The sequence below is a fragment of the Apium graveolens genome, chromosome 8 (assembly GCF_009905375.1).
Source record: "Apium graveolens cultivar Ventura chromosome 8, ASM990537v1, whole genome shotgun sequence".
NCBI classification, from domain to species: Eukaryota; Viridiplantae; Streptophyta; class Magnoliopsida; order Apiales; family Apiaceae; genus Apium; species Apium graveolens.
The window spans coordinates 238481892-238507489 of NC_133654.1; the positions used below are offsets into that span (position 1 = coordinate 238481892).

At 34.5% G+C, this 25598-nt stretch overlaps 3 protein-coding genes across 4 annotated transcripts; all 3 read left to right on the forward strand.

Moving 5' to 3' along the window:
- Positions 1-2437: 2437 nt before the first annotated feature.
- On the forward strand, positions 2438-5042 carry LOC141678349 (exopolygalacturonase-like). Its single transcript, XM_074484643.1, has 5 exons — positions 2438-2808; positions 3287-3607; positions 3867-4156; positions 4234-4450; positions 4650-5042. The coding sequence occupies exons 1-5, from the start codon at positions 2572-2574 to the stop codon at positions 4884-4886; spliced, it is 1302 nt and encodes a 433-aa protein (XP_074340744.1). The 5' UTR covers positions 2438-2571; the 3' UTR covers positions 4887-5042.
- Positions 5043-11686: 6644 nt separating this feature from the next.
- LOC141679010 (multiple organellar RNA editing factor 3, mitochondrial) lies at positions 11687-14357 on the forward strand. 2 transcript variants are annotated; one of them, XM_074485486.1, is made up of 4 exons: positions 11687-12114; positions 12507-12604; positions 13702-13767; positions 13905-14047. In XM_074485486.1, the coding sequence occupies exons 1-4, from the start codon at positions 11747-11749 to the stop codon at positions 13913-13915; spliced, it is 543 nt and encodes a 180-aa protein (XP_074341587.1). In that variant the 5' UTR covers positions 11687-11746; the 3' UTR covers positions 13916-14047. The 2 variants fall into 2 exon arrangements, with proteins under 2 accessions (XP_074341587.1, XP_074341586.1); XM_074485485.1 differs by having other exon boundaries at positions 11688-12114; positions 13882-14357.
- A 3711-nt stretch (positions 14358-18068) lies between these two features.
- LOC141677793 (ethylene-responsive transcription factor RAP2-3-like) lies at positions 18069-19560 on the forward strand. The gene is made up of 2 exons (XM_074483861.1): positions 18069-18311; positions 18627-19560. The coding sequence occupies exons 1-2, from the start codon at positions 18119-18121 to the stop codon at positions 19283-19285; spliced, it is 852 nt and encodes a 283-aa protein (XP_074339962.1). The 5' UTR covers positions 18069-18118; the 3' UTR covers positions 19286-19560.
- Positions 19561-25598: the final 6038 nt, after the last annotated feature.

Here is a 25598-nt window from a genome sequence, read left to right on the forward strand (position 1 = left end):
ACAAGAATGTGATTATATGGGAAACCAAACTAATGATGAAATATTAATCAAAACGATATAATATTGGAAAATATATTAAGTCATCTTTCATATTTATTTATGTAAGAAAATTATATATTATTGAATATATATCTATCACACACATATGTTTATATATATGTGTATATATATATATATAATCTTTAACATTTTTATTCTTATATAGAGGAAAATTAATAAAAAAGATACTTATAAAAAATATAGAATATTAATTGTGGAGGTTATTAGTATTCTTATGTAGAGGTTGTACTGTAGTATTAAGAATCTTATTTTATGAATCAAGTAAACTTCACATCCTCTATTAAGGAAAAATTAAGTAAAATCCATGGTATAAGCAACTTGAGCAATTCGTCGATACACGATTGGCATCCTAATTCAAATATAGGTATGTGGAAACGTGTGCTATACTCTTATGCTCAGATTCTCAATTATTTAGCATCAGTGGGCAATGAATATGCTAATTTTATATGGGAAAAACAGATCATGCATGCATCTTATCCCTAAACTCGCCCTTCACTATATATCAACTTTTTTAAACATACCCAACATCTCTGTAGCGATCTCTCCCTCGCTTATTTTACATTTCTTTTAGTAAATATCAAGAGTCCGAAACTTGTTAAATAAAATTAAGTATATGAGTGTGTTTAACTAGTAACAAAAAAATGCATAATATGTAAATGATACTCTTGATCTGATTTCTGCAGGTACTCTTGATCTGATTTCTGCAGAGGCTACTTTAAATCTTGAAATATACACTTATATCTGATGTGCGTGTAAACATATGTATTTGTTAGTGGGAATATTCATCATTTAGTATTTGTAAACATTATTCCATAAGGCTCTCCTGTTCACCCTCATTCCAAAACTCCCTAAATTGTTATCAGAATTTTAAGTTGCATAACTGGAATGATATCCACATATACAACTCTTTATCTTAAAAGAATAATCTCTCAAGTTGGATAGTTGGTTTGAGTTTTTCCTATATAAAGGGGTTTAGGACATATGATCACATGCACAAGCCAAACAAACAAGTCTCAGCTTCACTTTTCTTGCATATATAGATAACTAGAATTAAAGTTACACACTGCAAAAAAATGGCACCAAACAAATCATCATCAGATCTTATGAAGGTTGGCTTAGAAGGTTTTGCTATGTTGGATGAATATTTTGGAAATAAGAAAAAGCAGCAGCATCAATATAAACAACATAGGTATTGGTACCAGCCACAGAAACCAAAGGTTCAGGTAATTAATCCAGTTCCTGCAGCCGTGGAATACCGTATTGATTGCTATGAGGCTGCCAAGTTCTACGGTGGCACTGTGATCGCTGATTATCCCGATAACAAGACGACTAGGAAAGCCTCCATGCCTTGATGTCTACTTTATGTCTTGGTGATATCTAGATATATAATAAGTCGATCAATCAGCTATGTTATGTTGTTCTCCTTTCCACGTTGTCACAGCATCCCTAGTAAAGTCTCGCCCTACTTTGAATATATGTATGTGGTGGTGTCTAGATATATTTATTAAAATAGCTATGTTCATGTTGTTTTCTTTACGAGGATTTTACAGAATCACTGTTAATCCTCTTTCTGCATGTAATCAAGTTCTTGTAGCTGAAGGCTTTTATGGAACTATGTTATATTTAGAATAAAGGAGTATATGTTTTGGTAGCTTTACATCTCTAGTGCAACTCTCTCTCTCTCGAATGATTGTTTGTGTTAGATTAGTCACTAGTTCACTATGTGTCTGATAGGTTCTGTTGGAAACATGTCAAGGGACAAGAAGGAACTTTTTTTTAGCTATTAAGTTGAAACTCCGGCAAAATTCATTAACTTTTGTCTGTGCACAGTGCACATTTTCTTCCATAACCAACAGAACTAGAACACTGCTAAGCAACTTCTGAAACCAAATTGATGAGAAAAATAATATCAGAGGAGCGAAGGACTTTTTGCATTCCAGAATTGATGTAAAATCTTCCGTGGTCGATACAGGGTAACCCAACACTTATACTGCAGTCTGCAGAAAGTATCAACTTCTTGGTGGTTGGAGATGTGGTGAACTACGAATGTAGCTGAACAAAGATGTGGCAGAGTTAATTTTCTTTTGTATCTTCAACAAAAGATGATGAAAAGTTGAGAAATTTTTGTAGAGGGTTAAAAAAGAGCCTGAGGTGCAGCAGAAAGACAGCCCGTTGAATAGACAGTGACCAACTCTATATATAGGGGAATAAACATTAAACAAACAAAGTGCTTAATTAAGCAAACCAACAAAATCATGAGATTTAAACGCAGAGTCAGGGCATTCTATGTACAAACTGAGTGGTTAGGAAAAAAAATATTAATTTTAATAATTTAGAAACTCAAATTGAGGTATAAACATGTAAAGGGAGCTACCTCTTACCTTTCTTCGGATATAGCTCCTGCAGGTAGGAGCTATAAAAGATTTTAAAAAAATTAAACAGAATACTTATATTATAAACTAGGGATATATCTGGTGCAGATCATCAGGGGGGAGTTTGGTGGACGTGGAAATGGCCATCTCGAGTAAAGCTAGCACAAGAACAAGTGCATTGATTACATTTGTTTTGTGTTTGGCTTTGTTCGCTTGTCAGTTCAAGAGTGGTCTTTCTAAAGGCCTCCACAGAGGAGGCCACCACAGACTTCCTGGTCCTGGTCGTGGTGTTCCGCGTCCTGCCCCTAACCCCGGTACCCTTTTTAATGTCCTGCAGTTTGGTGCTAAACCTGGAAGAAAATTGTCACAATCTCAGGTAAGATAAAGGTCTTTCGCGGTGCTAAAATTACCAAGTATCATTACCAAGAGTGTGTTTACGCGTAAGTGTTAAAATTTGGTTAGGGCATAACAAAAGTGAAATCATAGATCCCAGAACTGATATATCTGTTAGCGCATAATCAACATATGAAAACAAGATTATGTCATACCAGAAGACCAACACAGTCACAGGAAAATGTGGACAATTATAGCCTATCAAACCCTCTTCAATGTAGAATTCTGGGCCTTTGGCAACCTATTCTATATTACAGCGTTCTTTTATGAGAAATTAGGATTGCCAGAACATTTAAATTCAAGATCTATATCCCCTGTGAAAAGAAATGTTTCACTATCACCGCCAAATATAATTAGAAAACAAAAAAACAAATAATGCTGCTACCTTATCCTATCAGTAAAAACATTGTATCTCTATATATACATTGCTGACATATATGCTTTTGAATACATATGATCAGGCTTTTATGAAAACATGGAGAGCTGCTTGTGATTTTAATGGGATAGCAACAGTTGTGGTTCCTCCTGGTGTATTCACACTTGGAGAAACTATATTTCAAGGGCCATGCAGAAGCCCACCTCTGTCCCCGATAACAGTTCAGGTTCAAGGAACCATGAAAGCAATTGCTGATCCCTCCGAGTACTCTGATAAATCATGGATTTCATTTGAGCATGTAAATGGCTTGGTCGTTACCGGCCCTGGTACTATCGATGGTTCAGGTCCAGATGTGTGGAAGTTTAATGACTGTCGGCATAACAGCAACTGTGATCTTCTTCCCGCTGTAAGCTCAATCATCTTTATCAGTACAAGCTTTTGATGATTTTTGTTATGTTCCTGTTTTACCTTATATTCTGTCGTCATGTCTTCGTAGTATGCGTAAAATTTAGTAGTAAGTAGCTTAGACGAATACATTTAATACTTTGTGACATAAAAATTTGTCATATTTTTTTCAAAGGCAAGCATAGATTTTTGACAGGGGTTCTTTTCCTGATACTCACACACATGCCTATTCTAACGATAATCGTTAATGGCATGTGCAGTCGCTGTACTTCAACGATGTACAGAATGCAAAGGTTAGGGGGCTCACATCATTGAACAGCATGGGATTCCACATGCATATTACAAACAGTGCAAACATCAGGATAAATGGTCTTCATATCTTTGCTCCTGAGAATAGCCCCAATACCGATGGCATGCACATCAGCAAATCCAACGGTGTTAGAGTTACAAAGACTGTAATCAGAACAGGGGATGATTGCATATCTCTCGGCCAAGGAGCAACCAATGTGAATGTCAGTAGAGTTACCTGTGGCCCTGGACACGGCATCAGGTATCGTCTTCTCTCTTTTTTACCTCTCCTTTTTAATTACCACTACTATAGCTTACTGATTTTGTTTGTTTTGACAGTGTGGGAAGCCTGGGAAAGCTACCAAATGAACTAGATGTGACAGGAGTCACTGTGAGAAACTGCACAATGGTAGGAACTACAAATGGTATAAGAATCAAGACATGGCCTGCATCAGGTCCAAGCAAAGCTGCAGGATTGCATTTCAGCAACATTGTCATGGACAATGTAAAGTACCCTATCATCATTGATCAAAACTACGGCACCAATTCCCACAAGGTTAGTACAAAACATACATGAAATCGCATAAGTTCTACAAAATGTACTAAAATTACCTTAGGTCTAGTTAACCAACAACAGTAATCGACTAATGCTAAATATCGTAATCTACCTAAAACCAATTAATCACTGCTTACACTTCAGCCACTCTTTCGTTGATTATTCTAATATTTTGGTTGATTATAATTGATGCCTGCAGCCATCACTTGTGAAAATCAGTGATGTTACATATGAAGATATAAAGGGCACAGCAGCATCAGAAGTAGCGGTGAATTTAAATTGCAGCCCAGGGGCACCTTGCGAGAATGTGAAGTTCATGAACATAAATCTGCAGCCTAAAATCAATACAATGAGGCTGAGTGCTACGTGTGCCAATGCTAAGGTGGGATACGTAGGAATGCAATTTCCCCCACCATGCCTGCCTCCTCATCCCTAAATATAAACTTGTGTTTAATAACATTATTCTGACATTGCCAGGAACATTATATCATTATATTTGGAGCCCATTGTAATGTTAACATTTTTGCCCAACAACCTGGCATTGTCTTGATATACATTTAAATCATTTATTGGATTGATTTATTTGACACAACTTAAGGTTTCTGATAAATAAGGACGTAACTGGATCATAATATATTCTAACAAAGTCGTACGGAAGAAAATAGATTTATGGATAGAATAAAATATCCTGAAAGTATTTGGTTAATTTTGGGGAAATCGATATACTTCTAAGTCGGATAATCAGGAACTTATATCCGAGCATATGAACTTACTATTGTACTTTGATCTCACAGTTCTGCACATAAGTTATCACTAGGTAAAAAAATGGTGATGAGGATAGTCAGGCATATGCATGACAATTGTTTTTTAAAAAGAACCACAACAAAATAAAGGGGAGGAACTAAATGGCTTTACAGATAGTAAAGTGTAAACTATAGCTTACACTGCTCTGCTGAGACTAGTTGAGCCTTTATCTCCATGCTGGAAATGCAGCCTCTCCTTCTTCCTCCCCGGTCCAAATCATATGATGTTACAATGACATGCAAAACTCGAGACTTTAAGAACAGCACTACTTGATGTTAACGATATCCCAATTCAGTACTTGCCACAAAATTACTCTCAACTTGTGTTTTTTTTTCAAAACCAAAGCTTGAAACCTCTATGTGCTAATACTACTTTAAAGCATAGCAAATTCCTCCCCAGGCCACAATATCACTATCAGCTTTATCCTTTATTTTCTTTTATTACAATTTTTTTTCAGATTACCAATTTCCACAACAATCTTATTGGTCTTGGTCTGAGAAACGGTGTATGTGTAGTTCGAAAGGACTACAGTGCCCCGTATCCTAGATTTTCCCACTTTAATGGGGGCAACTAGGCCTATATCTAGCGTTGTAAATTGATCCGGACTCTCGCCTCGAAAATATGATACATTTCTCATATCCGTTTAAGAATAGACACACACAACAGAAACAGTGGTAATAGCAAGCATTGAATGAATATATAAGCCTGGTAAAGCAAATCTTGGGAGGCTGAAGTCTTCCTGTTGTACCAGTGTTGGGCTTGTTCAAGCCTAACTCCACATTAATATGATATTGTCCGTTTTAAGTCGAGCCCGCACGAATTTGGTTTTGAGCACATCCCAAAAGGCCTCGTACTAATAGAGTTATCTGGCTGCTTATATGCTAGCAATCTGCCCCTTCCACAAACAACGTGGGATAACTCCTAACAATCTCCTCTTCACACATCGGGCCCAACACCTGCCGAATCTGTCACCTAATTGTGTGATCTGCTCCACCTGGACCCATACTTCTTGGCTTTCTGACTCCCCCTAGACTCATACTGGAAGGCCCACCTGCCTTTTCCTTGAGCCCATACTGGATAGCCCATCTACCTCCTTCTAGATCCATTATGGAGCCCACATGAGATTGTTTTGGACCGTTATAACCTGAAACTCTGATACCACTTGTTGGGCTGCTAAGAAGGCCTTAACTCCACATTAGTATGATATTGTCCACTTTGGGCCAGACCCGCACGGATTTGGTTTTGGTCACCTCTCAAAAGGCCTCATACGTCTACTAGATTTTCTTACCTCAGTATATGGAATTACTGGAACCCTGTCATCAACATTCTCTGAACTCCCACCATTTCCTGCAAGATCTGTTTCTGTAATATCTTCAAGCACTGCTTCCTCTTTCTCAGGTTGTTCCTTTGTAAACTCAGAATCGACTACAAGCTTATCCTTATACACTGCATTCTCACTAAAAGTAACATCTTTACTTCTAACGACCTTCTTAGTCAGTTCATCCCAGAAACGGTAACCCATATCATCTGAGACATAACCAATAAAGATACACTTTTTTGCCTTCGGATCAAGCTTGTCCCTGTCGGAATCTTTAACACGCACATAAGAAACACAACCAAAAACTCCCAAGTGTGAAAGATTTACCTCTTTTTCCAGCCACTCTTCTTCAGGAATCTTGAACCCCAAAGGACTTGAAGGTCCTCTATTTATTAGATACGCTTTTGTGCTAACTATATATGCCCAAAACATCTTTGGCAACCCTGCATGTAATCTCATACTCCTGGCCCTCTCATTTAAGGTTCTATTCATGCGCTCTGCAACACCGTTTGGTTGTGGTGTCTCTGGAATAATTTTAATCATTCTAATCCCAAATTCCGCGCAATAACTTTTAAACTCATCACTAATGTATTCACCACCATTATCTGACATCAAACTCTTCACTTTCAAATTGGTCTGATTTTCAACTTCGGTCTTCCACTTCTTGAAAGTAGAAAACACATCTAATTTATTCTTCAAAAAATAAACCCATACCTTTCTAGTGGAATCATCAATGAAAGTGACATAGTAGTGAGATCCGCCCAATGATGCAACTGTTGTTGGACCATATACATCTGTATGAACTAGCTCTAACTTCTTAGTCTTGGGGGTCCTCCCTGATTTTGAAAAAGTAACACGTTTCTGCTTTCCAAGAACATATGGTTCACAGAATCCAATTTCCATATTATTCAACTCTGGAATCTTCCCCTTCGCAGTTAACATCTTCATACATTTTTCACTCATATGATCAAGCCTTTGGTGTCACAAAGTTGAAGACTCAATCTCATCGGCAACTGCATTTGCTTTATAGTTAGATTATTCAACAATGTATAAAGTCCCATTTTTCTCTCCACGAGCAATAACTAGATTCCATTTTATAACCTTCCATTGTCCGTCTCCGAAAGTAACTCGATACCCTTCCTTATTTAACTGACCCGCAAATAACAACATCTTCTTCAGTCCAGGAATGTACCTTACATCTTTCAATGTCTATCTAGTTCCCAAAGAGGTTCTGAGATTAATATCTCCCATGCCCGCAATATCCAAAGTCTCATCATCAGCATGACGAACTTTATCAAAATTTCCAACTCTGAAATTTAACATTAAATCCTTGCAAGGGGTAGCATAGAATGATACACCAGAATCCATAACCCATAATTCAACCGAACATTCAACACAACAAATCAAAGCATCGTCATCCACCAATTCTTCAACTACGTTAGCTGAATTATCCTCTTTACTCTTTCCTTTAGGAGCCACGGGAGCCGTACTTCGATCTGATACGCCCCTTATTCAGCCCCTTTCCGAACTTTCTGCCTCTACTCTCAGCACTCAATAAGGAACATGACGACTCTCTTGAGTTTCTCCAACGAATATCTTCTCCAAGAATCGAATCTCGAACTCCATCAAAAGTCATCTTACCGCTCCCAGACGAATTACTTATAGTAGTGACAAATCCCGACCAACTGTTTGGTAATGAGGATGCCAACAACAGGGCCTGTACTTATCATCGAATTTAATATCCACCGATGCCAATCTTGCTAAGATATAATTACATTCGTTCACATGATTAGCAACACAATCTCCTTCATTCAATCTCGTGGAAACTAACAAACGAATCAAAAACACCTTATTTGAAGCAGACGGCTTCTCATACATGTTTGACAAAACCTTGATCAAACCATAAGTTGTTGTTTTTTTGGCGATATTATAAGCAACGCTTTTCGCCAAAGTCAACCTGACAATCCCTAGAGCCTTCCTGTCCAATATCTTCCCGTCTTCCTCCTTCATCGAAGTTGTTTCTTCTCTTCCAGCGGTTTGTGTAGTTTTTCTGATACAAATAATCCTCAATTTGCATCTTCCAAAACCCATGATCTTTGCCATCAATTTTGTCGATCTTTACCTTCCTGTCTTCTGCCATTTCCATAACTCGCCTGAAAACCTAGGCTCTTGATACCAATTGTTGAGTATACAACAACGAAAACAAAACCCAAAGTGAATAAACAAGAATAACAAAATAAATGACAATCACACAAGACAAAGATTTATTTGGTTCGGAAATTCCTACTCCACAAGCCACACTAATTTTGTATTGATCTCTCACAATTTGTTGTGTTATGATTTTACAATTACATGAGTATTTATAAGAGAAGAAACTAGGCCTAAATCAAAATTATAGTCCAAATCTGAAAAGTGGACTAATCCATAAACTAATCTGAATCTAAATCTGAATAGTCTATTTTCATGGGTTTAATTAATAGACTCCACAAACCCAACAATCTCCCACTTGGAGTCTGACCAATCTTCACTTCACTCTTGTAAGTCTAGTAAAATCAATTCTTCAATCAATAACTCTAACTAGTGCAGCGCCTTCTCATCAATCAATTCTGAAGGCCAGTTGAAGCTACGCAAAACTTCAACTTTTCATTCATAACCACCTTAGTCAACATATCTGCAGGGTTTTTTGAACCAATGATTTTCTTTAAGGACAAAGTACCGTTACTTATCAACTCTCTTGTAAAGTGATATCTCAACTGAATATGCTTCGTCCTAGCATGAAACACAGGATTTTTCGCAAGATGAATAGCACTCTGACTGTCGCTATACAAAGCACTGTCCGCCTGTTTCTTACCCAACTCCTCAAGAAAATTCTTCAATCAAATCATCTCCTTGCTAGCTTCAGAGATAGCCATATATTCTGCTTCTATGGTTAAAAGAGCAACACTCTTTTGAAGTCGAGACATCCAACTAACTGCGGTGCCACCCAAAGTGAAAATATAACCCGTTGTACTTTTTCTTGTATCCAAACATCCACCCAAATCTACATCAGAGAACCCTTCCAAGATAACATCTTTCTTACTGAGACATAGTGCAATCTTGGGTGTGCCTTTCAAGTAGCATAATAACCACTTGATTGCTTCCCAATGCTCTCTTCCTGGATTAGACATAAATCTGCCAACAACTCCAGCTGCATGAGCAATGTCTGGCCTTGTACACACCATAGCATACATTTAACTGTTGACTGCAGATGCATAAGGAACTTTAGCCATATTTTTCTTGCCTTCATTCATTTTAGGTGATTTCTTTTTTTGTGAGATTAAAGTGACTTGCCAACGGTGTACTTGTGGACTTCGCATCCTAGACAGTGAATTTCTGCAACAATTTCTCAACATAGGTTTCTTGAGATAATTTTAAAGACCTTCAGCTATATTTCTTATATTGCTCATACCAAGTATCTGTTTTGTTGCACCCATATCCTTCATCTCAAACTCCACAGACATCTGTCTCTTTAACTTGTTGATTTCCCTCATGTTTGATCCTGTTATCAACATGTCATCAACATACAACAACAATATGATATAAGATGAATCAAACTGTTTAAAGTAACAATAATGATCCATAGCACTCCTCGTGTATCCATTCTTCATCATAAAGTTGTCAAACTTCAAGTACCATAGTCTTGGTGCTTGCTTTAAACCATACAAGCTTTTAATAAGCTTGTAAACAAGGTTTTCTTTCCCAGCTACTTGAAATCCGTCTCGCTGAACCATGTAGATGTCTTCCTCAAGATCACCATGTAAGAACGCGGTTTTAACATCTAGTTGCTCTAGATGTAACTCCTCTGCAGCCACAATACTTAGCACAATTCTAACTGTAGTCATCTTAACAACGGGAGAAAATATATTGGTATAGTCAATACCCTTTTCTGTTGATAACCCTTAACTACTAACATTGCCTTGTATCTCTTGCTGCCATCATGTGCTTCTTTGATCCTGAACACCCACTTATTCTGTAAAGCCTTCTTTCCTACTAGTAACTCTGTTAAAGACCATGTCTCATTCTTCTCAAGAGAACTCATCTCCTCATCCATGGTTGATTTCCACTAAACTGAATTATCCACCTGTACTGCCTCTGAATAACAATGAAACTCCCCTTCCTCGGTCAATAACATATAATATGCCGAAAGAGAATATTTTTGTGGTGACCTCACACTTCAATCTGCCCCTTCCACAAACGATGTGGGACAACTCCTAACAATCTCCCCCTTCACACATCGGGTCCGACATTTGCCGAATCTGTCACCTGATTGTGTGATCTGCCCCCCCTCGGACCCATACTGGAATCCTTCTTGGCTTTCTGACTCCCCCTAGGCCCATACTAGAAGGCCCACCTGCCTTTTTCCTTGAGCCCATACTAAGTAGCCCATCTACCTCCTCATAGATCCATTCTGGAGCCCACATGAGATTGTTTTGGATCATTATAACCTGAAACTTTGATACCACTTGTTGGGCTTGCTAAGCAAGTCTAACTCCACATTAATATGATATTGTCCGCTTTGGACCGAGTCTTGCACAAATTTCATTTAATTTGATTTTGGGTACCTCCCAAAAAGACTCATATTAATAGAGTTATATGACTGCTTATAAATTTTTTAATCATGTTGGTTCTCATATTTTTATAAGTAAACATGCCACACATAAAAAATTTTGGGAAAATTATTTGAAAGGTAAACATGCTTCTTTTTTTAGGCAAAACATGTTTTTTTTTAAAATGTACCGAGGTTTAAAAATTTGGGCTATTTTAAGGAAAATGTACTCCCTGTAATCCATCATGTAAGTAGATTTGACTTGTGCTTTAGGTGGTTTGGTTTCATAGTTTAAGTTAATAATTTTTAATTTTTTTGAATAAAATATTAATTTTAAATTTTAAATCAGACAGAAGAAAATTTGAAATATTATGATTATAAACTATACGTGGTGAAAGCAATTAAAATTAAGTAAAGATAAGTCAAAGTGACACTTAACCATTTAGTATTTTTAATTAACCGACCATATAATTTGTTGTAATTAATATAAAACCAAAATGAGAAATGAAAATTAGAATTAAAAAATGAAAAATCCTGATAAACCCTAATAAAACCCCCAAAACTCATCTCTCTAGACACACACTCAACAATGGCGACTACTCTCACAGCCCGGCGCACATTAGCCACACTCATTTCACGCGCTGTCTCTCACTCCCCTTCCTTATCCCCACTCTCCACTGCTCCTCGCTTGACTCTCACGCTCCTAGCCCACAAACTCAACTCCATTTTGTCTCCGCCCGGAGCTCCGGTTCGGTTCAAGACATCCGGGTCGGGTTACTCGCCGCTCAACGATTCGTCGCCTAATTGGAGTAACCGGCCACCTAAAGCAACGATACTGCTGGACGGGTGTGATTACGAGCATTGGTTGATCGTTATGGAGTTCACTGGCGAGCCTAAGCCTAGTGAGGAGGAAATGATTGGGGCGTATGTTAAAGCTCTTGCTTCCGTTGTCGGAAGGTAATTTATCGAGATTATTCATTTATCGAGACAAAAAATATGATGTTTCTGTTATTTTATTGTTATATCGAAAATAGGATATACATTGTTTCTGTTATGTTATTGATATGATCGAGACTTTAAAATACTTTGTTTCTATTGTGTTATTGATAAGAACACGATGTGCTATTATATTAGGTTCGAGAAAGAGAAAAAATTAGTAGTATATCGAGTTGTTGGTTACTTTTCGGTTTATTTGCTTAGCTTGAGGATACGCATGATTAAATATGTAAATGAAAAGTTTGTTTCCGATTAAAATTAGGCTTGTCACTTAATTTTTGTGTTGATGTGTATTTTTGTGTTTATAAGTGTTGTTTATGTATTAGTTTTTGGTTTTGTTGTGTTTTTTCCAGTGAAGAGGAGGCGAAAAAGAAGATTTACTCTGTTAGTACGACAACTTATACTGGTTTTGGTGCTTTGATTTCTGAAGAGCTTTCTTACAAAATGAAAGGTTACATTCCTATATTATAATTTTATATTTTTGACATTTTTTGTGCTGTGTAGATTTTGGTTGACATATTCTCTTTTCTAAATAAAATTGCAAATTCTACTTTAAATGGTATCTTATTGTGGAATTTAAAAGTATAAAGACTTTAAAATATATATGATTTTAGACTTGTATTGAAGGCTGTATGTAAGAAGCCCATTTTCTGAGCTTTTTCTGATTTTTGTATTACTAGCTTTTCCTATTATATTAATAAAGTTTTCTTTTAGTGATATTATTGAAAATATTACTTTGATAAAAGAATCATTTCTATGCGATATTTCATGAAATTAGCATTCACTAAGTTAGGATTTAAAGGGACCCTTTTATAATGATACCTTAACTTTGTTAATAAATTTCGGTCATCAATCCTCCATAGCAAGTTGAGAACATCTAAATGTTTGTACTTGGAAGATAAGTTGTTTATTGACCATTGTTCACTTGATGCTGTTTAATTCTCCTGTTAGGAGGTTTAGATTTCTTTTAGGCATTACCTTTTTGAAACATAGTATTGTGCTTGAAAATGCTTTTAACTTTCTCCGTGGTTAAATGCTTCTTGCAATTGTATCTTTAAACTTTTTTGGGTAATAATGACATGAGGTAAAAACAACCTATAAGTCTAAACGAACTTATTTGGTTTGTTGGTTTGTTTGTTGAATTATGACCTGCGACTTGTAAAATGACTATAGTTGTATTTTGAAAAGTAGAAAGGAGGCATTTATTTGGATATTGTAACTTGAATTTACAAAAAATATTATCACCCCCACTACAGGTAAATTCTAGTATTTTTATTTTCGTCATTGTTTTAGTTTTTGATAACTTCTAAGTTATACGTTATGAATTTAACTATAATAACTTATAAACTTGTAAGTAATATTACATTAGTTTTAAGTTTTAAAATTACTTCCAGGCATTGAATAATTTTTGGAGGTAACCAAATGTAGCTCATGCTGATATTTTTGTGCCAGTTGATATGGTAGCGACACAGTGGTATTAGGCGTTCACAAATAGCTATCTATTTGATTTGATTATCATTTGATTTCTGGTAACTTGTTTATTAACAGAGATACCTGGAGTGTTGTGGGTTCTGCCTGATTCATATCTTGATGTACCCAACAAAGATTATGGAGGTTAGTCTTGACTATTTTCTTTTTTAAGTATATATACAAATAGAAAGGCTAGTACTGAAGACATTTCTTATTTAAAAACGTAATCCTGATGTGGTGGTGCGTATGGACTAACAGGAGATCTCTTTGTTGATGGGAAGGTTATACATAGACCACAGTACAGGTATGATGATAGGCAGCCAACTAGATCGAGACCTCGAGTGCGATATGATAGGCGTCGAGAGACCATGCAGACTGAAAGGAGAGAGCCAATGAGAAGAGATAATTGGGATCAAGATCGAAGAGAGCCTATTCATCAACCTCCAGTGACGAATGACCAAAACGGGCCTCATAGTGGCCGTGGAGGTTCTTTTTCAAACCAGGGAGGATACCAAGGTCCAACAGCCTAATAAATCACTAGGAATCTGCAAAAATTTGAAAGAATTATCATCTGTTTAGTACTGCAATATCTTTACTGTATGACAGGATCTCCAGTTTGTGCCTGTTTCTCTTTGAGAAATTATGGGAACCATGTTTTATTACTTGAAGATAATATTGTGAATAGTGAATTTCAAATCTTTTGAAAGTTATCTAATATTAAATTCCACAGCATCTATTGTGAATTTTTTTTTTGCTTTACCGCTGATGCATTTATTAGTATGAATGTCCTTTTGGAGTCTGGAATGGACAGTCACTTCTTTCTCGGACAGAAAGTTCCAATCTTGGTGGATGTTTTTGGAACTCTGCTAAATGTGTTTGCACTGAAACTTGGTAAGGGTCTCCAACTCGCAAGGGATGAAAAATGTTTTTCTGGTACTTGAACAGGTAAATGCTATTGTCTGTAAATTGAAATATGAAACGTAAGGAATAGATCTCTTCTTGTACTGATGCTGCTTCTCATGAACTTTCGATTAGATGACATTTACAGACCTATGTTAGATAGTCCTGTATCAGATGTTTTCGATTCATTTTGTTTGCTATTGCAAATTCTGACTAGTCACAAGTTTTTAGGACTACCAGATATGCTCAATGCTCGGAGACTGTTGCTGACTTGCTTCCATTAAAGAGGGTTTATCTATCTATATATTTTATCAATTTATATTTTGATCCGCAATTGTAAAATTGACTGTATTGCTGCTTTCAATGCAGTGAGCCAAATGATCACCTCAGGTCCTCAATAATGTATCTTCAGGAGGTTAGTCGTGTCATAAGAGAAATTTGTTACTTTCTAAAAATACCTCTAAAGAAGGAATAAGATAGTCAAATTTGGAAGAACTTATTGTCACTTGTTTCTGTTCTGAATCAAATTTAGAATGTACGAACTCGATGTGGAATAATGTAATCTACATTAGGCTGTCTCGGTACTTTATATGCATGTTGCATGTAATATCATGATTCATGGTTCCAGCTTTTTACTATAATTTTATAGGTTCCTTGGCCTAACTGTTGAGGCCTTCCGTGCTAGATTTATTCCAAGCTTCCTTTAAACTCGCATTCTTGTTTACGTGTTTTGTGATGGAGCCTGGGTTGTTAGCAAACTACTTGCTTCTTATTTCATATCTCTGAGACTGTGACCCGGGTACAGATGGTGTGACCCTGATGCGTTTTCTGTGTGACATTCCGATTGAAAGTAGTTGCACGTTGATATAGTGAGAGATGAGGAAGTTTTGGGTTGCTTTCTTGGTGGGAAGCAAAGGAGAAAATGGCAGACAAACAGAAAGCAGTTTTCTTGACAACTTTTACCTCAATTTCTGCCTCTTAACTGCCAGTTACTGGTGTTGTTGCAAACTTTTGGATGAGTGCTGACACAGATATGCATTTCAGTTATGTTCTTCACTTGCCATTTCTCTTTTGTTGCTATTTCTCTGCTAGTCACAGACCATGTCCATATATCTTCTAACTTATGCAGATTTCAGGAAATATAAATTCAACGTGTCCAAGTTCAACTGTGAAAGGACTAAGAATGTGGTAGCCGGTAGGTATGTGTATATCACATCAAGGGATGCCTGACGGATAACAATCATTTTAACCAAATCCGTTGTCCTAAAGATCATTCCAAAAATATTTTCAATTTTTAATTTTTTATTTTATGTGGGATTGTATGTATGGACGAGCAGGGGCAGATCCACAAATATATTTTTAGGGAGATACCGAGCAAATTTTGGAGAAAATGCTTTTATAATTTTGAATTTCATGGGGGCACTTTCATATATTTTCAAAAAAATTAATGGTAAGAAAACATAAAATTTAATTTTAGGGGAGACACGTTGGGATGGCAATCAGGTCGGATCGGGCCGGTTATTGCAGAATTCATATATAAATCCGAAAATTTTATCCATACCCGAACCCGATCCGAACCCAAAAAATACCCAAAAATGAATACCTGAACCCGATCCATCGAATTTCGGATCGGATTCTGGTATACCCAAAACCCGATTTTTTTTTTAAATTGGATATTTATACCCCAACCCAATCCCGAGCCCGAAATCTGAAAATTTGTATAGCTATTGATATTACGAACACGCAACCTGCAGAGAAAGAATTTTTAACGTGTCATCTTCAACCACTTCATCACATTATTAATTGTATTATTATATGTATAGTTAATATTTAAAAAATCAACTCAATTGATACCCAATGTTTTAGATTTATCGCTAAAAGATGTTTTGTTAACCTTATAAATCTTATCACCCGTTTAAATAATTGAATAATTATATTTCATTAAATTTTATAATTAATTAATTTTTAACATAAATAACATATGTTCTAAAAATTATATAATAATATGTATAATGTATATTATATAAAATAATATATATATATATAATATTATAATATGTTATACATAAAATTATAATATATTATATATATATATAATAATTCAGGTTTTCTTGGATTTCGGGTTCAGATTAAAATGGAGTTTCGAATTTCAAATCTGGTTTCGGATCGGTGTATCTAATATCCAAATCCAAAAAAAATCGGGTTTAAAAATTAAATTCATATCCATATCCAAATCCAAATAATCGAGTTCGATAAATCCAAAATTTCGGGTTTCGGATCGGGTATCCGTCGGATCAGATTATTTTACCATCCCTGGAGACACGTGTCCCCCGGTGGCCCTTATTAGATTCGTCGTGTGGACAAGTAGTCCATATTATTTATAAATATATATTGTTTACGATAGAATAATTAATAATATGTTAGTGCCACAAATACATTTTTATCATTACAATATAACATACCTTTTCCGGTTAAAGTACGCATGTATGTATGGATGTTACTATATATCTCTCCTTATTGATTCTCCAAATGAATAGTGTTCATTTTTATCACCACAATATTTCAGATTTTATACTTGATTTTTCAAAATTTAGTAGGGCTAAAGTAACATAAATTTTTATTGTATAAAAAAGTACAAATTATTATTCCTCCCGATCAGTCCAGTCTTCCTTATATATATACAAAATGTAATAATTATGAAAATGAAAAAGTAGAAAGAAAAGGAATAAGGATGTTGTCATCCCGGACCTCCTTTATATCTCTAATGATCTCATGGAATATAAATTACGAACCTCCACCAGATTAATAACCCCCCATGAGTTAATGCGGCTCTTGTCATTTTCTCTTTTACTTGTTCACCGCTACACCTAGTTCTGCTTCTGCATGCTACTCTGTCCAATTCTGGACATTACTAACTATAGTTTTGATTTATAATTTTATTGAAATATAGTATTTTATTTATTTCAGAAAAAATGTTAATATTATAAGCATGTTTCTAGAGAATTTATAAAAAATGCAATACTTTTGTTATTTATTTACGATTCCACGAGTTCATCTACAATCTCGTTAAAAATGTTTTTGAAAATGCAATTTACCACTAAAAACAGTATTTTAAAATCCGGTCAACCCGAACAAGTACTCTGGCGAATACACGGAAATCGGAGATAATATGATCCGAATTCAAGTAATTACTCGAATGCTGAAAACGAATACTCGATGAATCAGCCGATTATTCTGATTTTGAAAACGTAGCCGAATATATCAAATTTCCGAGTTTTACACTCTTGACTAAAAACAACTAAAATCTTTCATTTACTTTTCAAACAAATTATAATTATCTTTTATTATCGTGTAATTATAAATAGTATTTTCGCAAAACGAAATATCTATGTACAAAAAATTATTAAAGTTTAACAAGAAAAGGTTAAGGGACAAAAATATATTTTAAAGAATCCTGTATTTTTTTTATTACAGGACACGTGCCTCGGGGCCTAGTGTGGCACCGCCTATAAAGCCCATATATATACCCTCTGTTTTTTTTTCCCAAATCATATTATTTCTCTTTTTTCATTCTCTCTCAAAAACCCAAAGAAACATGTGTGGAGGTTCAGTGATTTCAGGGTTCGACCCACCTATTAAAACTAGCCGGAAAGTGTCCACACAAGACCTGTACGCCCAGCTTCATGGCAGCACCACCACTGCTTTAGATGGGTTCGGCTGGAACTCTTACCCACATGTCCCACCCTTTAACAACTCTCTTGCCAACCCCAACCACTCCACTTATCAAGGTACATCTCACAACTCCTACCGAAAGTCCTAACTTAATTTCTAAACTTACTCATTTCGGAAATCAGAAAAATGTGTTAAAATGCTGATTTATGATTTATTGGTGATTTTTTTTTAAAAATAAATTAATTATCAATAATTTATTTTATTGGTTAAATATTTTTAACCGATTTTGGTGCTGATATTTTAAATCATGCCTATGGGATGTACAACAATCATGTACGGTATTAATGTGCATGGATGATTATTTATTTATTGATTGAATTTCAAAGAATTATTTTTTCGACAATCTGATGATTTTTTTTTTGTTTTTACAGGGGCGAGTGAGGAACTGAGTCAACCAGGAGGAACAAAGAGGCCCAGGAAGAATATGTACCGAGGCATACGCCAAAGGCCCTGGGGTAAATGGGCAGCTGAGATACGTGATCCACAAAAAGGTGCCCGAGTCTGGCTCGGTACTTTCAACACTGCTGAAGAGGCTGCCAGGGCTTATGACGAGGCCGCCAAGCGCATTCGTGGCGACAAGGCCAAGCTCAACTTCCCTCCTACACCACAAATGCTGCAGCCTCCTGCTAAGAAAGTTTGTCCCGGCAAACTTACTCCAACTGAGTCAACTCGGTCCTACACCGGGCCACCTCGGTCAACTCAGTCACTCTACCCCACCTGGCCAACTCAGTCAATCAACCCCCCCGCGTTCGCTCAGTCATTTACTGCTACCGAGTCAACTCAGTCACCCAATCCAACCTGGTCAACTCAGCCATTCACCAACTTCCCAGCCGAGTTGGGTCATAACTCAGTGATGAGCTTTGGAACTTACCAGCCGCCAAGCTTTAACCCAGCCCAAACTACTGAGCCCGAGTTGAAAGATGAGATATCGAGTTTGAAGAGCTTCTTGGGCTTGGAGCAGGAAGTGAGTGAGATGAACTCGGTTGATTACTGGGCCATGGACGATCTTGATGTTTTGCCTACAGCTTGAAGAGTCACCCTTGATCATCATCATCACCACCATGCAAAATTACTACTACTATCTCAGCTGCCATCATAAAAGCCAAAACTTGTTTGTGTGTGTTTTGTTGCGTCTTTTTGGTGTCTTGTTTATTAAAATCTTGTTGTTTAAAACACAACTTTTGCCAGTATTAGTATGTGGTTTAATGGTGTCATGATGTGTTAATTTGGCGTTATTAAACTAATTATAAAATAAAGTGACATTTTGTAGTGTAAATAAAATTGTATGTACATTCATGTTGTGTATTGCTTACGTTTTCACCTTCGCTTACGTACATATCTCATACAGTTGCCCTGAAGGAAAATGTAGCAATGTTAGGTCCCAAAATCATTTTCCGAATCATTTTTAAATAGTTTTTAGATGTTGAATTATAGTAATAGAATTAGAAATTAACCTAACTAGAAAAGAATTTTTGAAGATTTTTTTGAGTACGGAACATCTTTCCTGTACATGTACATGTGTATCGTATTTGTGGATTCGCGACTTAGCATTACTGTTCAAGCCGGGTCGGTTTTTCATAATTGAATTGCAGTGCAAAGTTTTTATGGACAGCTTCATTTAAAATTTGAATTGAAATAAGTTGAACATAAAGGCTGTTTTCGAATTATATGTATTTTTTAAGTTCGTAAATATAAATCTAATTTTCATACCTGATAGGGAAGAAAAATCTAATCTTCTACTTAGGGGACCGGAAATCAAAATTAAATACACTATTATAATTAATATTTTTTAGTAGGGTTAAAAATAAAATTTACACTATATCTTTTTTAAAAATATTTTTTTATATATATATTTAGAAAAGTTATAAGTTTAGTGGGATCAGCCATCCCCGCTTATATTGGTTACGCCCCTCCTTCTACTCCCTCCGTCCCGTTCAGATGTAAATATTTGATTTCGGTACGAAAATTAAAGAAAACGGAATATTATAAAAAAAATAGGTAAAATGATGAGATCAATCAAAATTTAATACTCATTCGCCCCATTTATATTAGCCACCATTCTAAATTCATATATTTACAATCAATGCAAAATTGCCTAATTTAATCTTAAATGTTAACATATTATAAATAAATTAATATATATAACACTTAATTTGCTTTGATACGGAAATGTGACCAATATTTATGAGAGAAACGAATAAGTAATTATGGTCAATATAAATGGAACGAAGGGAGTATATAAAATTAGTGTAGTGGAAGAGAATAAGGGACGTAAATGGGTGCAATTAATTTTTATATTATAAAATTTTTACTATGTTTGATAAATTTTGAAATATATAAAATTGAATAAGATATTAAAAAAATGTATAAAAATGAATGAGACTCTTTATATATAAATAGATTTTGATAAGTATCTTTATGTTATTTTAGAACATAACATCTAACTTTTAGTAGAGAAAAAAATAATGTTATTTTCGGAGTGAATTTTTAATATTCAAAGCAAATTTTTATTAAAAAAATAATATTGTTATTATCTTGATTTTTAATTTATTTATTATTTTGCTAACACAAAGATATTCTTATCTTATCAATAATTATTACTCTGAAACTTAAGATTTTAGTCTGGAAATAAAATTTCCCCGAGAAAGTGATGATTTCTAAAGTCTAGAGCTAGACCGGTATATAAGCAAGCAGTTGAGATTTTCGTGGCCCCGCAAAAATTACGAAAATCTGAATCTTATATATATTTTGATGTATTTTAAGGAGGATGGAATCGTAAAGCAATAAATTAAGATACAGGCGTACTTGGAGTATTTTTACTTATGGTTAAGGAACTGGTACTCAAAATTAAAATAAAAAATATTAAAAATATCAAATTTATTCCTAAAATAATTATAAAATAACATGATTCAGTTTTTTATTTATTTAAAAAATTGAAAAATAAACTATTAACATAGATAACAGCAATTAAATTTTACCATATTCATTTTTTAACAAGTGCTTTTTTTTTCCTTATAACATTCCTCATTAAAATTATCATTCATCCTGAAGGATGATAACGTTGAAGTAAAAACGTTCAACTAAAATTTTCTAACTGATCCAAAACTTCAACCTAAATTACACTTCACTAACATAAAAATGCGTGCAACATACAATCAATTATCATAAACATATGAATCTGCAGAAACTAGAACCAGGCTACCACAGCAACAGGTAACATTTACCCCCATTTTCTCTTTTAGTTGCCCAAATTAGCTTAACCTCTCGCAGCATCAATTCAAAATCTTAATTCCTGTTCCTTCTTTTCTACCGGGAATAAATTTTAAAATTCTAGACATTTGCAACTAAGTATTTGCATGTCAATAGGGTCGGCCCTGAATTTTACGGGACCTAAATTGAAATCAAATTTCGGGGCTCAAACGTACATATAAGCTGCTGCATATTTAACAAATATACGTATAAAGAATTTTAGAATTTTAGGGTCCTTTGGTGCTTGAAACCCTAGGACATGTCTTTTTCGTCTATAGCCGAGTCCACCACCGATGCTCGCTAATGCAACCATGCAAGGACCATTACTACTGGGGATTGCCGGGGAAAAGGAAGTCCTTTATATCAGTGAGCACTGGACCCCTGCCCACCAAATCATGGCAATTTTTCATTAGTATTTAGCTATACTTTATAATAATATATATTGACGTTCTTGAGATGCCATTAAATATAGAGAAATATTATTAGAGCCAAGTTCTATCTTGAAGAGACGGTGCTATTAGCTCTGTTTAACAGGAAACTTGTCAAAGATTTCAAACAAAAATCTTTTAACCAATATCAAATCTCAACTAGGATGTCAGGCAAAAGATGAATAATACCTTCAATACTAAGGGAAAATATTCTTTAAATTGAAGTTGTCAAAAGTTTACCATTCATTTATTTGTTAGTGTTAAGATCAGTAGCAGCACACGAGGATTCATAGGCATAGTGTAAAAAAAATCCAGGGGCCATTCAAGTGGACTAATAATATTATTAATCTTAAAAATTCAATCAATCGAATATTAATATGTACTAATTTAAAACCAGGGCTATGCACGGGCTTTTTATAATATACATAATTATTTTTTAAAATTTTATTCTGAATTTAATTTTTAAATTTGTTTATTTAATATTTCTAAATGGCGTTATTTAATGATAAATATATTAATCTATGTTGATGATATTTTTAAAAAGAAATATCTGAAAAAGGTATTGTTATCCATTCAATCCTATATTTTTATTTTTATTTTTACGTGTAATCACAATTTTTTTAATTAAAAGTTAAGTTAGTTTAAATCAATAGTGTACGAATTATATTTAGTCTTATATTAACTTCTTTCATTTTTAAATTAATAGTTCATTATTTTGTTTTAACCCGATATTCATTACACCGACTAAATCATTGTAATTTTTTTTAAACCCGGATCAATAGAATATTTTTGTTTTTGCCCAGAGGGATTTTATTTTAGTTACTCGAATAATATTTTAATTTTAATTTTATTTTCGTTTTCGTTTAGATCAACCGTCTAATGTGTTTTTAGCATGAATAAATGGTATAATTATTTTATTTTAGACGCGTTCAATAAAATAATAATATTAACATGATCAATAGTATTTATTAATTTATTTTAGTTCGAGACACATTATACCAACCATATCCAATTAACTATCTTTAGTTTGTTTTAAATTTTAATTTAGTCGAGATAAAAAATATGATGTTGTTCTAACTCGAATGAAACGTGTAGATTATTTAAGAATAATAATAATTAAATTGGTTGTTAAAGTAAATATCATTTTAAATTTGATTAAATAAATTTAAATTAGTAGAATTAGTTCATTTCAATATCAATTTGAATAATATAGACCTCAATAAATTAGAATTTAAATTGTTATAAGAGGTTAACTTAAATGTCGATTAGAATAATATAGAGTTCGATATTAATTAAAATTTGAAACAGGTAAAGTAAGTTGACCTCAATATAAATTAAAATCTAAATTAAAAGAAGAGGTTGACTTTAGTATCGATTAGAATAATATAGAGTTGGATATAAATTTGAATTTGAATTTTTACGTGAAATTGACTTCAATATCAATTAAATTAGACAAAGAATTATCGGCATTTATATTTTTATATCAATTAAATTAATAAAAAAAATAAAACTTGACTTCAATATTAATTAGTTTATTAAAAAAATTGTTAGGGGCAAATTAATAATTTTAGTAAGTACCGACCGATTACCAAACTTTTAATGTTTCATCTATTATAATATAGTATACATAGACGTGCGAGAGAATGATATTAGAATGTGAATTCTAATATAAATAGTTCTTAGATGATTTTCCGATATTAAGAAACGATATTTGAACCTCCATAAAGAATGCAAGGCTATTATGTTTGAAAATTAGTTCTATAATTGTTTCTCGATTAGGATTGAACAAAAAATAACAAATAAAGAGCATATAATCACAACCACATAAATATAATACAAATTTCATATCTTCTACATAAGAAATAGAAGAGTTAAACAACTTATCAACTAAATTATCAAGAATGCATCTACTATTCTACGCATCACAAACATACAAATATACAATGAAAAATTTATTTGAACCCCGGAGCTCAGTCGCACAAATAACAGTATGTCTCAGGGCAGCTTATGATTGCAACAGTGCAATAGCTTTAGTAATTTTTTCGTTTTTTTCTGTGCTAGGTAACAAAAGGGCATCTCCAATAGAGATTGCTAACAAAATTGTCAAATCATGACAAATCATTAAAAATATTATTTTTTAATTTTCTCTCACATTCATGTCACTTTTAACAACATTTATTAAAATTTTGTTTTAATAATTAAGCAACTTTAAAGATTGCCTATGAGTTCCCTATATATTAATTTTATATTTAGTTCAATATAAAGTGGATTGAATAATATACACTTTAAATATTTTTTTATGATTTTTTATTAATTTAGAAAGTTGTCAAATGCTTGACAAGTTTTAGCAATCTTGGTAGACAACTTTTTGGCAACCTCTCAACTCCAATAGGTAGACAACCAAGGGTGTCATGCCACATAAGACTGTCAACCTCCTTGACAACCTCTATTGGAAATACTGTAATAGCTAAACAAAAACTGAATCTGAACAAAACTTCGTTTCTATACAATTGTGGCTGTGACCTATGTAGCACTTGAGAATAACAAAAGTTACCACTTCTCTCAAAATGCATCAGGAAAAGATAATGCTTGAACACAACTGAAAGTAAGATAAAATATACTAAAAACTCCCTGTAGTCCTACTCCCACATAAAGATCAGAGAGATGCATGAACCCTCATAATGATGTCTTAATCCAAGTGCTAAGTAGGACCGTTCCTTATTGGTACTTGGTACAGATTCCCATCCAATCTAAAAACCAGGTTTTTATTTTTCGGAGCCAAAGATCTTTTCCGATAAATGATTTAGTAGCAAAATATAGTATGCAAAGACAAGATATTCTCGATTTTCTTATGATATGCAGTGCTCACAAGCACACACACTCAAGGAGTGGGGTGTCAATTTTCAATTGATTACTTTTCGATTATAATGATGAATAATATAAAAAATCTCAACCAAATAAAAATCACCGATATCACTTGTCACGGAGTCAGATTTTTAATCCTGAATTCTCTGATTCGTGCGGCCTACCCAGTCGCCAACCTAGGCGCCCAAGCAGTCAGCCTTACCGGGAGATTGTTATCCAGCAGTCCCAGAAATTCCAGCAACCCCAACAAATCCAAGCACAACAGATATATTAATGAAACCAACGCACAACAAGAACCAATCGTGTGTGCAAGTGTGTCTAATTATCAAGTAAATGTAGAGACACAGAAGATTTATGAGCCTGAATGCTCGACCTTTTATTGACCAACAATACAAGGATACAACTCGATTATGCTTACAGACTTGTACTACTGCTGCCTAGCATAATGATACAACCCAACATATGTTTACAGACTTTGCCCTACTGCCTAACATATGGATACATGTTATAGTGCATACATGCCTATATGCCTTCATTACATTCTCACAATATATATATATAAGAGACTGATCCACACAGTCCCAACACAAACAACTGCCCACGCAGCCCACATAGTCCCAGCAACAATTGCCAGCGGTTTCCTGCGGTTTCCTAATTTTGAACTCCAATCAGTTATTTCCCACCAAGTCCTTGAGCCCCAGTTGCAAGATAGTTATTCCAGCAACCCACTAGTGCATATTCCAACACTTATGCATATATATAATGCATATATATCTCAGCCCCCATGTGTCACACATTGCC